The 14,549-nt window shown below is 55.1% G+C and overlaps 2 protein-coding genes across 2 annotated transcripts; one reads left to right on the forward strand and one right to left on the reverse strand.

Moving 5' to 3' along the window:
* The first annotated feature begins 4,118 nt into the window (after positions 1–4,118).
* On the forward strand, positions 4,119–8,592 carry LOC130371698 (uncharacterized). Its single transcript, XM_056577555.1, has 8 exons — positions 4,119–4,154; positions 4,234–4,406; positions 5,203–5,360; positions 5,506–5,698; positions 5,803–5,884; positions 6,061–6,127; positions 6,211–6,571; positions 8,537–8,592. Coding segments are annotated over exons 1-8 (1,092 nt in total). The 5' UTR covers positions 4,119–4,152.
* ube2ib (ubiquitin-conjugating enzyme E2Ib) lies at positions 7,919–14,423 on the reverse strand. The gene is made up of 7 exons (XM_056576426.1): positions 13,941–14,423; positions 12,645–12,723; positions 12,457–12,540; positions 12,290–12,362; positions 12,011–12,120; positions 10,783–10,862; positions 7,919–8,674 (listed from the first exon to the last, which is right to left on the reverse strand). The coding sequence occupies exons 2-7, from the start codon at positions 12,708–12,710 to the stop codon at positions 8,611–8,613; spliced, it is 477 nt and encodes a 158-aa protein (XP_056432401.1). The 5' UTR covers positions 12,711–12,723; positions 13,941–14,423; the 3' UTR covers positions 7,919–8,610.
* Positions 14,424–14,549: the final 126 nt, after the last annotated feature.

Raw genomic sequence — 14,549 nt, forward strand, 5'->3', positions numbered from 1 at the left:
TTTTGTGCAATTTAATTATGAGTGAGACCTTCTTATAATATGACTTAAAACATTGAATATATATAATGTACCAGTTTATTTCCATAATAAGTCAGGCCCATTAAAGCGACTGTGACACTTTTAATGTGAAAACCAATTAATTCACTACCTGCTGCGTTACGAACCCCTTCAGCGTCACGCATCACCGCATCACCGGACCAACAGTGGAGCTGGACTCGTTTTGCTTAAAGGAGCTGAATGGAACTCATTCAATGTACTGAAATTAACACATGTCATCATCCTATGAGAAGGTGATCCTCCTACTGATGGCCCTCTCTGGGGCCCTCTCTGGGGCCTCTCTGGGGCCTCTCTGGGGCCCTCTCTGGGGCCTCTCTGGGGCCCTCTCCGGGGCCTCTCTGTGGCCTCTCTGTGGCCTCTCTGGGGGTGTTGGGGGGGCCCTGGGGGTGTTGGGGGGGCCCTGGGGGTGTTAGAGGGCCCTGGGGGTGTTAGAGGGTCCTGGGGGTGTTAGAGGGCCCTGGGGGTGTTAGGGGGTCCTGGGGGTGTTGGGGGGCCCTGGGGGTGTTGGGGGGCTAGGGTTAGGGTTAGGGAGGTATTGATCATCTAGAGCTCAGGGTCTGATCAGAAGGTATTGATCATCTAGAGCTCAGGGTCTGATCAGAAGGTATTGATCATCTAAAGACCTGTGCCAAAGACCTCCCTGGGCATTCCTATGCCCGTATGATCATCTTTACTTTGTTTCATTTTATATCAAATTCAAAGTTGTGTTTCCACAACTTTGTACAAATTGTAGTTACTTCAAATTCAAGTGCATGAAATGAGCGGGCTCTGAGTGAGCGTTGTGTTCTAGGACACGAGTCAGAGCAACATCAAGCTCCTCATCTTTATCGCAAGGAAGTGCTTTATCTAAGTGCATGGTATGTAAAAGAAAAAACGACTAAAAGCAACACTAGTATCAGATTTTTGGGGTCGAAGGGAGATGAAGGGCAAGGAAACAGATAACAGCTCATCCTGTTGTGCAAAGACCCAGCCTGAACAAGACCCAGAGCAGACCTGGTGAAACAGCCAAAGACCAAACGGTCCTTTAGTGGCAGCAGATCCACAAACCAACCATAGTTAATCTAGCGTACCCTAAACTAAGTCCTTCACTAAGTCCAGAGTCCTTCATCCAACGGCAACTTAAGTGGGTTTTCCTTCTCTTTGGAAACTTCATGAAGATATGTTCATCATGAACAGAGGTGTTGTGAGAAAAATGCAATCATGCAATGTTAAATCTGAATAAAATGGTAGTGATCCACAAGGATTTCTCATCATTATGCAGTGCTGGGTTTCATAACAATAAAAACAGTATTGCAAATTAATATCAATAAAAAAGCACCACCAATTTAACGCGATATATTTCATTGTCAGTTCAAATATGAACCATCTGTGGTAATTTCCAACGCTATATGAAAGAAGTTTAGGAGCCAAGAGGCCTTGCTCAGTAACGAGGCAGTGGTTAATTAATAGGTCAAGCAGCCTGCAGCTCAATGTCACTTATTTGCATGGATAGCAGTGATAGCATAAACATGATAAAAGCTGTTTTTTGCTGTCATGCTCTTGCTCTCTGATGGCGTGAAGGCAGATATTGAGCTTCCAAAACAAGATTAAGGATAACATCTTAGAACATTACATCCGGAAGCTGTCACCACAGCTGAAGAAAGACCTTGAGTCATGTTATTAAAAAGCTTTGACCCAACTGTCTTCAATACGAATTCTTAAGGAGATTTAACATCCAGGGTTAACTAGCTGTAACCCTGGTTAACGACTGCAACACCAGGGTTAACTAGCTGTAACCCTGGTTAACGACTGCTACACCAGGGTTAACTAGCTGTAACCCTGGTTAACGACTGCAACACCAGGGTTAACTAGCTGTAACCCTGGTTAACGACTGCTACACCAGGGTTAACTAGCTGTAACCCTGGTTAACGACTGCTACACCAGGGTTAACTAGCTGTAACCCTGGTTAACGACTGCTACACCAGGGTTAACTAGCTGTAACCCTGGTTAACGACTGCTACACCAGGGTTAACTAGCTGTAACCCTGGTTAACGACTGCTACACCAGGGTTAACTAGCTGTATCCCTGGTTAACGACTGCTACAGCAGGGTTAACTAGCTGTAACCCTGGTTAACGACTGCTACACCAGCACCAAGCCTACCCTCAGCCCACTGGGGAGAGCGATGGAGGGCAGCGTTGAACCACCAGGTACCCCCCCCCCCCTCACGCACTGCAACGAGAGCGCTATGTGGTTGGAGCATAACGTAGATGTGTAGCTTTTACATTAGCAATTAATAGCGCTAAATATGCTGAAATAAGCAGAGGCTTCTGCTGCCGGGGGTCTGATGAGGGACGAGGAGGGGATGTAGTGCTGACCCCCGACCTCCGGGCCCCAACCTCCGGGACCTGGGTGTCGTCCTGAAGCCCCGCCCACCCAGATGTCAGCTGACGCAGCTGAAGCCCCTCCCACCAGGCTGTCTGCAGGGCCTGGTAGCTCCGCCTCGGGGCCAGACGCTGGAGGTTAGAGCGGAGCAATGTTGTGTCTGATGGCCCTGCTGCTGCTGCTCTCCCTGCTGCTCTCCCCGCTGGTCTCCCCGCTGGTCTCCCCGCTGGTCTCCCCGCTGGCCTCCCCCCCCCAGGACTCAGGTTGGCTCCTCTCAACAGGATGGGTTTTTATGGAGTATTTACTGATCCTTATTTCAGAAGGAAATATCTTCACCGCCAATACGGTGAACATTTAAGAGAACAGGAACATTATTCTTGACTAATTGCATTGACCCCGGCTCTAGGGGGTCCCGACCCCGGCTCTAGGGGGTCCCGACCCCGGCTCTAGGGGTCCCGACCCTGGCTCTAGGGGGTCCCGACCCCGGCTCTAGGGGGTCCCGACCCCGGCTCTAGGGGGTGGACCTCTGGGAGGGAGGTCAAGTGAGGTCTAAATCACGAAACTGAGGTTCGTCCTTTCAAAGTAATGTACAGTCGGATTAAAACTAACAAATAACAGGATTTAAATAAAAGCTAGTCGACTTTTCTCTTTATATTTATTTATTTTTGTTGAAATTAATATTGATATAATAATTAAAAATAATAATAATAAAAAATAGCTATAATTCTTTTTACTTCCATCTGGGGTTAGGGTTAGGGTTAGTTAACCCATTGTTAACCCATCTGGGGTACGTCATCGCGGCCCGCCATTGGCCGCGGGCCGCACCTTGAGAACCTCTGGTCTAGAGGATCTGGGGGGTGGACTCCCAGCCTGAGGTCCTGGGTCCTGTGGTCCAGTCTACCAGTAGGCGCCCTTGAGTCGGATTCCCTGGGTCGCTGCGGTCCCCTGGAGGCCGCGGTCCCCTGGAGGCTGTGGTCCTGGAGGCTGCGGTCCCCTGGAGGCTGTGGTCCCCTGGAGGCTGCGGTCCCCTGGAGGCTGCGGTCCCCTGGAGGCCGTGGTCCCCTGGAGGCTGTGGTCCTGGAGGCTGCGGTTCCCTGGAGGCTGTGGTCCCCTGGAGGCCACGGTCCCCTGGAGGCTGTGGTCCTGGAGGCTGCGGTCCCCTGGAGGCTGTGGTCCCCTGGAGGCTGTGGTCCTGGAGGCTGTGGTCCTGGAGGCTGTGGTCCCGTGGAGGCCGCGGTCCCCTGGAGGCTGTGGTCCTGGAGGCTGCGGTCCCCTGGAGGCTGTGGTCCCCTGGAGGCTGTGGTCCGGGAGGCTGCGGTCCCCTGGAGGCTGTGGTCCTGGAGGCTGCGGTCCCCTGGAGGCTGTGGTCCCCTGGAGGCTGTGGTCCTGGAAGCTGTGGTCCTGGAGGCTGTGGTCCCGTGGAGGCCGCGGTCCCCTGGAGGCTGTGGTCCTGGAGGCTGCGGTCCCCTGGAGGCTGTGGTCCCCTGGAGGCTGTGGTCCGGGAGGCTGCGGTCCCCTGGAGGCTGTGGTCCTGGAGGCCGCGGTCCCCTGGAGGCCGCGGTCCCCTGGATGACTGAGATGCTAAATGTGTTCTAGGACGGGTCTGGGAGCTGGAATGTGAGAACGACTACCTTCACACCATCAACTGTTCCCTGAGGGCCCCCCCCCCAGGCCAGCGCCCCCCCAACGGATCCTCCTGGCTCAACTTCTTCATAAGCTACGACGAGTAAGAAATGTGTGTCAGCGCACCGTCAGTCTCCCAGAGGAGAACTCGGCCGGCGTTAACGGTTCCTCTGTCCCTGGTGCTCCTGCAGGAGGACGGACCCCTGCCCGCTGACGCACAAGGAGAACCGCTCCTTCTGCCTCTTCAAGAACCCCGACGAGACCTTTGGGGGAACCCCTTTCAAGATCTACCTCTGCCACGAGCCCTGTCCCACAGCGGCGTGTTGTGAGGTGCTGGAGGAGAACTACTACCCCCAGATAAACAGTGAGTCAGAACCAGCACAGACCATGTCTAAACCATTGAAACCATCGGGGTCCTCGGGGGGTTCCTCGCGGGGAGTTCCTCGCGGGGGGGTCCTCGCGGGGGGTCCTCGCGGGGGGGTCCTCGGGGGGGTCCTCGCGGGGGGTCCTCGCGGGGGGTCCTCGGGGAAGTCCTCGCGGTGGGGGTCCTCGGGGGGGGGGGGGGTCCTCGGGGGGGTCCTCGCGGGGGGGTCCTCGGGGGGGTCCTCGCGGGGGGTCCTCGCGGTGGGGGTCCTCGGGGGGGGTCCTCGCGGGGGGGTCCTCGGGGGGGGGTCCTCGGGGGGGTCCTCGCGGGGGGTCCTCGCGGGGGGTCCTCGGGGGGTCCTCGCGGGGGATCCTCGGGGGGGTCCTCGCGGGGGGTCCTCGCGGGGGGTCCTCGCGGGGGGTCCTCGGGGGATCCTCGCGGGGGGTCCTCGCGGGGGATCCTCGTGGGGGGGTCCTCGCGGGGGGTCCTCGGGGGGTCCTCGCGGGGGATCCTCGCGGGGGGTCCTCGGGGGGGGGGTCCTCGGGGGGGTCCTCACGGGGGGTCCTCGCGGGGGATCCTCGCGGGGGGTCCTCGGGGGGTCCTCGCAGGGGGTCCTCGCGGGGAGCTGAGAGCAAGCGGACCTCATTTGTTTGCGTGTAGTTTCGAAATCTGCCAGTTTCTGGTCTAGGTCTCACCTACAGCATATAAATATCAATAAATATAAGTACATTTAACTGTTTCTACGGTTCTATTCTTCCTGTCACTAACTGGGGATCCTAACTGGTGCGTCGGCCAGTCACTCCCATCGCCCCCAGCCAGCTGACCGTGGTCCTCAATTCCAGCCGGTTCATCTTCAGCTGGCTCAGCAGCTACGAGGTGTATCTGCCCAACTTCTTCCTCCAGGACTATCTCCAGTACCAGCTCCGTCTGCAGCGGGAGGACCAGCACCAGGCCGTAAGGACAGCAGTCTGCTGGAACCCTTCCTACCGACGTACAGAGCTCCTGGGGCCCCTGGCAGACCCATGTGACCCCTGGGGGCCCCTGGCAGACCCATGTGACCCCTGGGGGCCCCTCATCCTCTCATCCGTCTGTCTTCCAGCCTGTGACCCTCTCTGGGATGGGGAGGAGCTTGGCGGTGGACGTGGAGAGTCTGGCTGCGGGGGGGCAGTATACGGCCCGTGTGCGCAGCAGTCCTGCAGAAGGTACCGACTACCGCGGCAAATGGAGCCCCTGGTCCCAGGAGAGCCGCTGGAGGACTCCTGGGGGGCCCCCTCGTGGCCCCCCCCATCGTGGTACCCCCCCCCCCCCCCCCCCACTGCCTGGGGCTGGTTAACTCTGATCCATCTGCAGTGTGTTGTACGTTGACACACTATAAACACGTGTTCCTCTGCCCCAGGCGGGGGTCGGGACGTGGGGCTGGTCATCGCCGTGTGTCTGCTGACTCCCGTCCTGCTGCTGGCCTCCGTTACTCTGCTGAGGTGAGCGCCCCTCCGCTCTGACCACGCCCCTCCGCTCTGACCACGCCCCTCCGCTCTGACCACGCCCCATCCGCTCTGACCACGCCCCTCCGCTCTGACCACGCCCCATCCGCTCTGACCACGCCCCCTCCGCTCTGACCACGGCACCAATATCATTTAATATCACTGTTTCGCAGGATGAGGAAACGCACCTTCATACCCACACCTGTGCTGCGCTTCTCCCCCCTCACCGAACACCGCCAGGTGAGACGCGCGCGCGCACGCACGCACACACACACACACACACACACACACACCCCCTAATGAGTGTGTGCGTGTGTGTGTAGAGCTTGGCAGTGCCCCTCCCCCCCGACACGGCGCCGATGGAGGCCGAGTGCGCCGCCCTGATCTCCGTCCTCCGCGCGCCCGTCGACGTCCCGGTGGACGCTCGGGCGGGGGCCCCGGGGCCCGACGGGAAGGGGGCCCTTGAGAGCGGCCCCGAGGAGGACTCAGGTTGCTGTCACTGCAGCCCCCGCTCCGAGGACGGGGGGGGCTACAGGAACGCCTACTGCACCCTGAGCGACCCCCCTGAACCCCCGGACCCCCCACACACCCAGGGGGACGGGGAGCGGGGCGGGGGGGGCTACAGGAACGCCTACTGCACCCTGAGCGACCCCCAGGACCCCCCAGGGCCCCCCAGGGCTCCAGGTTGGAATACAGCGACCCAGAAGGCTCCTTCAGGAGAACCACGAGAACCGGGTCTCCTCCTCCCACTAGAGCGTCCTCCTCCTCCTCCCACTAGAGGGTCCTCCTCCTCCTCCCACTAGAGGGTCCTCCTCCTCCTCCTCCTCCTCCTCCCACTAGAGGGTCCTCCTCCTCCTCCTCCTCCCACTAGAGCGTCCTCCTCCTCCCACTAGAGGGTCCTCCTCCTCCTCCTCCCACTAGAGGGTCCTCCTCCTCCCACTAGAGGGTCCTCCTCCTCCTCCCACTAGAGGGTCCTCCTCCTCCCACTAGAGGGTCCTCCTCCTCCTCCTCCCACTAGAGGGTCCTCCTCCTCCTCCCACTAGAGGGTCCTCCTCCTCCTCCCACTAGAGGGTCCTCCTCCTCCTCCTCCCCTAGAGGGTCCTCCTCCTCCTCCTCCCACTAGAGGGTCCTCCTCCTCCTCCCACTAGAGGGTCCTCCTCCTCCTCCTCCCCTCGAGGGTCCTCCTCCTCCTCCCACTAGAGGGTCCTCTTCCTCCTCCAACTAGAGGGTCCTCTTCCTCCTCCTCCTCCCACTAGAGGGTCCTCCTCCTCCTCCTCCCACCAGAGGGTTCTCCTCCTCTTCCTCCCACTAGAGGGTCCTCCTCCTCCTCTTCCTCCCACTAGAGGGTCCTCCTCCTCCTCCCACTAGAGGGTCCTCCTCCTCCTCCTCCTCCCACTAGAGGGTCCTCCTCCTCCTCCTCCCACTAGAGGGTCCTCCTCTTCCTCCCACTAGAGGGTCCTCCTCCTCCCACTAGAGGGTCCTCCTCCTCCTCCTCCTCCCATTAGAGGGTCCTCCTCCTCCTCCCACTAGAGGGTCCTCCTCCTCCTCCCACTAGAGGGTCCTCCTCCTCCTCCTCCCATTAGAGGGTCCTCCTCCTCCTCCCACTAGAGGGTCCTCCTCCTCCTCCTCCCACCAGAGGGTCCTCCTCCTCCCACTAGAGAGGGTCCTCCTCCTCCCACTAGAGAGGGTCCTCCTCCTCCCACTAGAGGGTTCTCCTCCTCCCCTAGAGGGTCCTCCTCCTCCCACTAGAGGGTCCTCCTCCTCCTCCCATTAGAGGGTCCTCCTCCTCCTCCCATTAGAGGGTCCTCCTCCTCCTCCCACTAGAGGGTCTTCCTCCTCCTCCTCCCACAAGAGGGTCCTCCTCCTCCTCCTCCTCCCACTAGAGGGTTCTCCTCCTCCCCTAGAGGGTCTTCCTCCTCCTCCTCCTCCCACAAGAGGGTCCTCCTCCTCCTCCCACTAGAGGGTCCTCCTCCTCCTCTTTGGTTTTTTTGTGATCAATAAGTTGTATTTCAATAAAGATGATCCATAACTTTGTAGAAACAGTTTATTTACTCCAACACGTACATGAACAAAGCACCATATAAACATAGAGTCTGCTACAGAGCAACACTCCGTAACAAAAGACAAGGCAGCAGATTCTATCTTATATTACAGCATGCTGAATAGAAAACCTGCCCAGAGTCCACAGCGCCCCCTGGAGACACTAGCGACATACCACAGTATAAAAGTGCCATTCATTATACAGCAGTCGGAATACTGACAATGAAGTAATAGCAAATTTTACATTAAAATCCTGGAATATACAGGGAGGGGGGGGGGTAAGGAACAGACCCTGTGAAACAAAAGCAAAAAACTACAAGCCTGAAGTCTCCCGGGACGCGGACGCTCTCCTGGGACCGCCGTACTCCGACACGTTGATGAGACCGCAAAGAAATAAACCATGAAGGAAGAGAGCCAGGGGCCCCTGCCGGCCCCTGGGGGGGGGGGTCCCCCAGGGGGGCGTCCCAGCTCGAGGGGCCGGCCGGCGGAGAGAGGAACGGTCAGGTAAATGGCACAGGATGTGTGTGGAGTTTAAATAGAAGTCCTTGAGTCCAGATGTGGTAGGAGCACATTCAGTAACAGCAGCGGCCCTCGACTCTGGCCCTCCAGAGTGGCCCCCGCTCCGAGGCCCCCGTCTGAGGCCCCCGTCTGAGGCCCCCGTCTGAGGCCCCCGTCTGAGGCCTCTATGACGGGGAGAACTTCTTGGCTTGTGCTCGCACCCGCTTCTCATACTCCACTCGGTTCTGGCTGCAGGGGAGAGGAGAGGACACAAGAAGAGGAGGAGAGGAAACAAGGAGAGGAGGAAACAAGGAGAGGAGGACACAAGGAGAGGAGGACACAAGGAGAGGAGGACACAAGGAGAGGAGGACACAAGGAGAGGAGGACACAAGGTGAGGTGGAGGATTCATTGCGGTAACGCGACTCCAGAGGGGAGGGGCTCTGGACGGAGCGACGAGGCTCAGCAGAGAAAACAAGAAAGACTTTTAGAGTCAGACTAGAGGAACACTGACTAGAGGAACACTGACTGGAGGAACCTCCTGGAGGAACACTGACTAGAGGAACACTGACTAGAGGAACACTGACTAGAGGAACACTGACTGGAGGAACCTCCTGGGTGGGACTAGAGGAACACTGACTGGAGGAACCTACTGGAGGAACACTGACTAGAGGAACACTGACTGGAGGAACCTCCTGGGTGGGACTAGAGGAACACTGACTGGAGGAACCTACTGGAGGAACACTGACTAGAGGAACACTGACTAGAGGAACACTGACTGGAGGAACCTCCTGGAGGAGCCCCTGGAGGAACACTGACTGGAGGAACCTCCTGGGTGGGACTAGAGGAACACTGACTGGAGGAACACTGACTGGAGGAACACTGACTGGAGGAACCTCCTGGGTGGGACTAGAGGAACACTGACTGGAGGAACCTCCTGGAGGAACACTGACTGGAGGAACACTGACTGGAGGAACACTGACTGGAGGAACCTCCTGGGTGGGACTAGAGGAACACTGACTGGAGGAACCTCCTGGAGGAACACTGACTGGAGGAACACTGACTGGAGGAACCTCCTGGGTGGGACTAGAGGAACACTGACTGGAGGAACCTCCTGGAGGAACACTGACTAGAGGAACACTGACTAGAGGAACCTCCTGGGTGGGACTAGAGGAACACTGACTGGAGGAACCTCCTGGGTGGGACTAGAGGAACACTGACTGGAGGAACCTCCTGGAGGAACCCCTAGAGGAACACTGACTGGAGGAACCTCCTGGAGGAACACTGACTAGAGGAACACTGACTAGAGGAACACTGACTAGAGGAACACTGACTGGAGGAACCTCCTGGGTGGGACTAGAGGAACACTGACTGGAGGAACCTACTGGAGGAACACTGACTAGAGGAACACTGACTGGAGGAACCTCCTGGGTGGGACTAGAGGAACACTGACTGGAGGAACCTACTGGAGGAACACTGACTAGAGGAACACTGACTAGAGGAACACTGACTGGAGGAACCTCCTGGAGGAGCCCCTGGAGGAACACTGACTGGAGGAACCTCCTGGGTGGGACTAGAGGAACACTGACTGGAGGAACCTCCTGGAGGAACACTGACTGGAGGAACCTCCTGGGTGGGACTAGAGGAACACTGACTGGAGGAACCTCCTGGAGGAACACTGACTGGAGGAACACTGACTGGAGGAACACTGACTGGAGGAACCTCCTGGGTGGGACTAGAGGAACACTGACTGGAGGAACCTCCTGGAGGAACACTGACTGGAGGAACACTGACTGGAGGAACCTCCTGGGTGGGACTAGAGGAACACTGACTGGAGGAACCTCCTGGAGGAACACTGACTAGAGGAACACTGACTAGAGGAACCTCCTGGGTGGGACTAGAGGAACACTGACTGGAGGAACCTCCTGGGTGGGACTAGAGGAACACTGACTGGAGGAACCTCCTGGAGGAACCCCTAGAGGAACACTGACTGGAGGAACCTCCTGGGTGGGACTAGAGGAACACTGACTGGAGGAACCTCCTGGTGGGACTAGTGGTTTTCACACAGGTCCTCTGTCAATTCTCCGCATTTCTATATCAGGAGGTTCGGCCGTGAGGGTCATTCACACTTGATGCCCGATATGCGGACAACGTGTCGCTCAGAGATCAGTAGAGTCAACGGGGGGTTTAGGGGGATGGGCTTGCAAGAGGTGGGATACGGACGGCCGCGGTCGGGCTAAACTCATCGCCATCCTCTAAAATGTTGCTGCAGCGATGCAATATACATCCCATGTTGCATCCACAACGAACGATGAAAGATTGGAGCACGAGTTAGAGACAAAAAGAACAAACGACTCACCAGTAGATCGTGTAGGCCTCTGCTTGGGCTGGGTCTTGGATGTTTGGCTCGTTTAGCAGTTCTTGGATGCCTAACAAGATCTGAAAGAAAAGAGATTCTTCATTTAGGGATTCCCACGTTTTGGTCTACGAATGTTTGCTGAAATCTGTGCTCCATATGCTTTGGCCGTTCATCTTGGTTCCAGTGTTCCAGTGACGTCAGCGGAGAGGAGGAGAGGAGATGAGGAGGAGGGGAGGGAGGAGAGGGAGAGAGGAGGACAGGTGGGTCCAGTCGACTACCTCCAGGAGCAGTCTCAGTGGAAGGTCAAAGGTCCCATGACGTGCTACCAGGGGTGATTGTGATTAGCCGTCACAAGCCGTAATGGAGAAAATCTGCCCCTTATGCCATAATAAGTGGGCTTGTCCACCTATGCCTCTTTTCCACCGGCAGTACCAGCTCTACTCGCCACGACTTGGCACGGCACGACTTGGTTTGGTTCCAGGCCCGTCGTGTTTCCATCTAGAATAGTACCTCTTCAACGTGGGCGGGTCGCATAGCACGCATGTGCGAAACTGCTCATGCTTATCCACTCGACACGTAAACAGACAGGGCTACACACAGGAGCGTTTCCACCTCGGCCACGGTCCACGTCGGGTTCTCCCACACTGATCCTTCCGTGGTCAATAATCAATCACTATTGTTGACTGAACGCTGATGCTAGTATTTAAAGATGCCAGTGGAATCCCCGTCTGAAATCGCTTTCTCTTATTTGGTCTGTGCTTTCTAGGGTCACATCATGCATACATGTATGACTTGTTAACTATTACGTACTTCAGTGCCCGCATAGTTTATTCTCCTGAATGGGACATCTTACACCGTGGGTCGCCTATACAATGTAACATCGCTTTCTGTGACAAGTTGCTCATCTTGTGATGATTTGATATAAACACTGCTATTAACTATAAAGACTCTTTTCATCAGAAGAAGAATTCTTACATATCGCTTTCTGTGACAAGTTGCTCATCTTGTGACGATTTGATATAATCACAGCTATAACACGCCGAGGGGCTGCGATTTCAGACGGGGATTGCATTTTCGGCAACACCTGGGGTCAGGTGTCAGGCTCGGACATCACTCTCTGGCCAATCAGTGGCCAGCAGCCTGTTTACGTCACACAAAAGTATCAGCTCTTACATCGAGGTGGACACGCCCACTTGTGACGTCACAATGAGGAGGAGGACTGTCTCACCTGCTTTATGGTGATGGCCGGCCTCCAGTCCTTGTCCTCCTCTAGGATCGAGAGGCACACTGTCCCTGACGGGTAGACGTTGGGGTGGAACAGGGGGGGCTCAAATTTACCTGCAACAGAGCAGCACAGGGGTCAGAGGTCAGCGCTGAAGCAACAGGCTGCTGTCTGGACCCAGAAAGGGACGGCAGGTCAGAGAACCAGGTACTCAGAACCAGGTCTAAAATCACCGGCTGTGTGCTTCAGAAACCACGGGCTGCATTGAAGACGAAGGTGACTTACATTTGGGCGGTGAGGAGGGGTAGTCGTCTTTGAATAACATACGCAGCTTGAAGAGCCCGCCTTCCCAGGGCGTCTGCAGACACCGCCCAAAGGAACAACAACAAGTCAGTCACTGCTCCCAGATCCCTCTGTGGCAAAGTGTAAAGCATAACCAGACGGGACTTTACCCCTTTCTTGCCAGGAATGGCGCACTCCCAATTCATCAGGTTCATCGTCCCATCTGGGTTTTTGGTTGGTACGGCTACAAACCCCTGCAAAGTGAACCACAGGTACAATGACTTACACCTTCTGAAGTCCGGTGGAGTGAAAGACGATCAGAACATCACACAACGAGTCTGTTGTGGTCTCCACTTACAAAAGGATGGTCTTTCCGCCAGGCCTTGCGCTCCTGGGCAAGGCGGCTCAGTGCAATGCCAGACATTCTTGTGAGACTCCTGCAGGGAATACAGGCGACGTTCAAGATGTTAACCGAGGAAACACAAGTTGTCCTGAGAGAACATTATCCCTGAGGCTGTCATGTTTCACTGAAATAGAAAAACCGTCGTGGTTAAACACAGACAGGTTCGAACCGGCATCGGTAATTGCAGAGGGCAGCCCACATCCATAATGAAAGCTCCAAAGTGGGGACCACTACTCAAGCATTTTGGTAAAGGGACCGAGTCGACCGTCGACCTCAAATTCGTATAATCTGGATGACATGTCCTATTGCAGGGATATTCACAAAACGTTAATGTTGGGGGTGATCATTAGAAAGTAGTGAATCTGGACTTAAAGCAACAAGTTGGCTTCAACAGATCCATGCTATAACATGGCTGCAGCCATTTGTAAGTTGACAGATGATTCCCTCAGCCATTCATCAACCTGAAAGTGGCCAACTGTTAAACATTTGGACCTATTCGCATTTCTTTAACATCTCTATCCATAAAGGAGACGGAGTCAACTTAATTACTGCTTAGCCATTTCCCTCCCACTTTGCATGAATCGTTAAACGTAACATGCCGTGTGTAATCCGAACTCATTTGGTTACATGTGAGCGAGTGACGTCGAAAACACGATTTAAGTTCCTTGTGGAAACCCGAGTAACGCCTGAGTCCTAGAGCCAGGAGGTCTGAGTCTCCTAGAACCTGGAGGTCTGCGCCAACGGCTAGCGCAGGAGCTAAGTGAGGAGCTAGCTGACCCAAACATCTTACATCTACCAAAGGAACCCCGCTGGGAGGCTTTTAGCTAAGGCCATGTCTTAAAGTGATGAAGACCCATTATTCATGTAGATTAATTATAACCACTGGTCGGACGCGTTATGCGAACCATTACCTTAGATTCAGCAACTAAAGGCTAAGCTAACTAGCTCATGTGCGCCAGATCCCTTGGCGCGCCGTATGCGGCCTGAAGCACGGACCCCAACTAAAGACGATCGGTGGAGAGCGAACTTCGTGTTCGAGTGCGTTTTGTTGCATTTCTCCCTCATGTTGACATTTGCTAGGAATGACTGACAAGTTAAGGATCACCGGGATGTAAAGGACAAAGAACCGCTGAGCTAAAAGGCGCACATTTACGCATTGGCTAAAGTAGAGAAATGGCGCAAATAAAAACGAAATAAAACATCTGAAAAGGACGCTTTAAATATGTTGAAGCGATATAGAACTGCGCTCACCTTTCAGCGTTTCTTTAGTTGATATGCGTGTATCAGGTTTAATGAAGAAATCATGCGCCGATCGGGTAAAAGCTCGCAAAGTTTCCCTCCTGAAGAAACACCTAAGAGCTGAGAGAACAGAGGAATGGTGCACGACTTCCGTCTTCCAGCAGCAACCTAAACATCCATAGATCGGGACTTAAGCATCCATAGATCGAGACCTGTGGGCTGGGTTTTGAAGATGTGGATCAGATATTAGATGTTCATGTGTTTTAAACCCACTCGAGTCCAGTGGACTATCGTTGAAGCTCCGCAAGAAATGAGTTAGCGGCGCACATGCGCATCGCGAAGCATACAATGTGGACATATACTATTGGCAAAACGACCTAAAAATGATATAAATTGATGTCTTAGAATAAAAATGCCCGCATAAAAAATACTCCCCATATTTCGTCTGGTGCTTCTTCCAACGGACTATGCGTGATGGTGTTTTATCTCCCGGACATTATCTTTACAATAGTAGAATAATACAAATACATTATCTAGGAACTGATGTCATCGCTTTTAGGCTATACCTTTTTCTTATTTATCTTATACCAATAAACAAATGAATTTACTTTCTTTAAAATG

The sequence above is a fragment of the Gadus chalcogrammus genome, chromosome 18, assembly GCF_026213295.1.
Source record: "Gadus chalcogrammus isolate NIFS_2021 chromosome 18, NIFS_Gcha_1.0, whole genome shotgun sequence".
Taxonomy (NCBI): Eukaryota; Metazoa; Chordata; class Actinopteri; order Gadiformes; family Gadidae; genus Gadus; species Gadus chalcogrammus.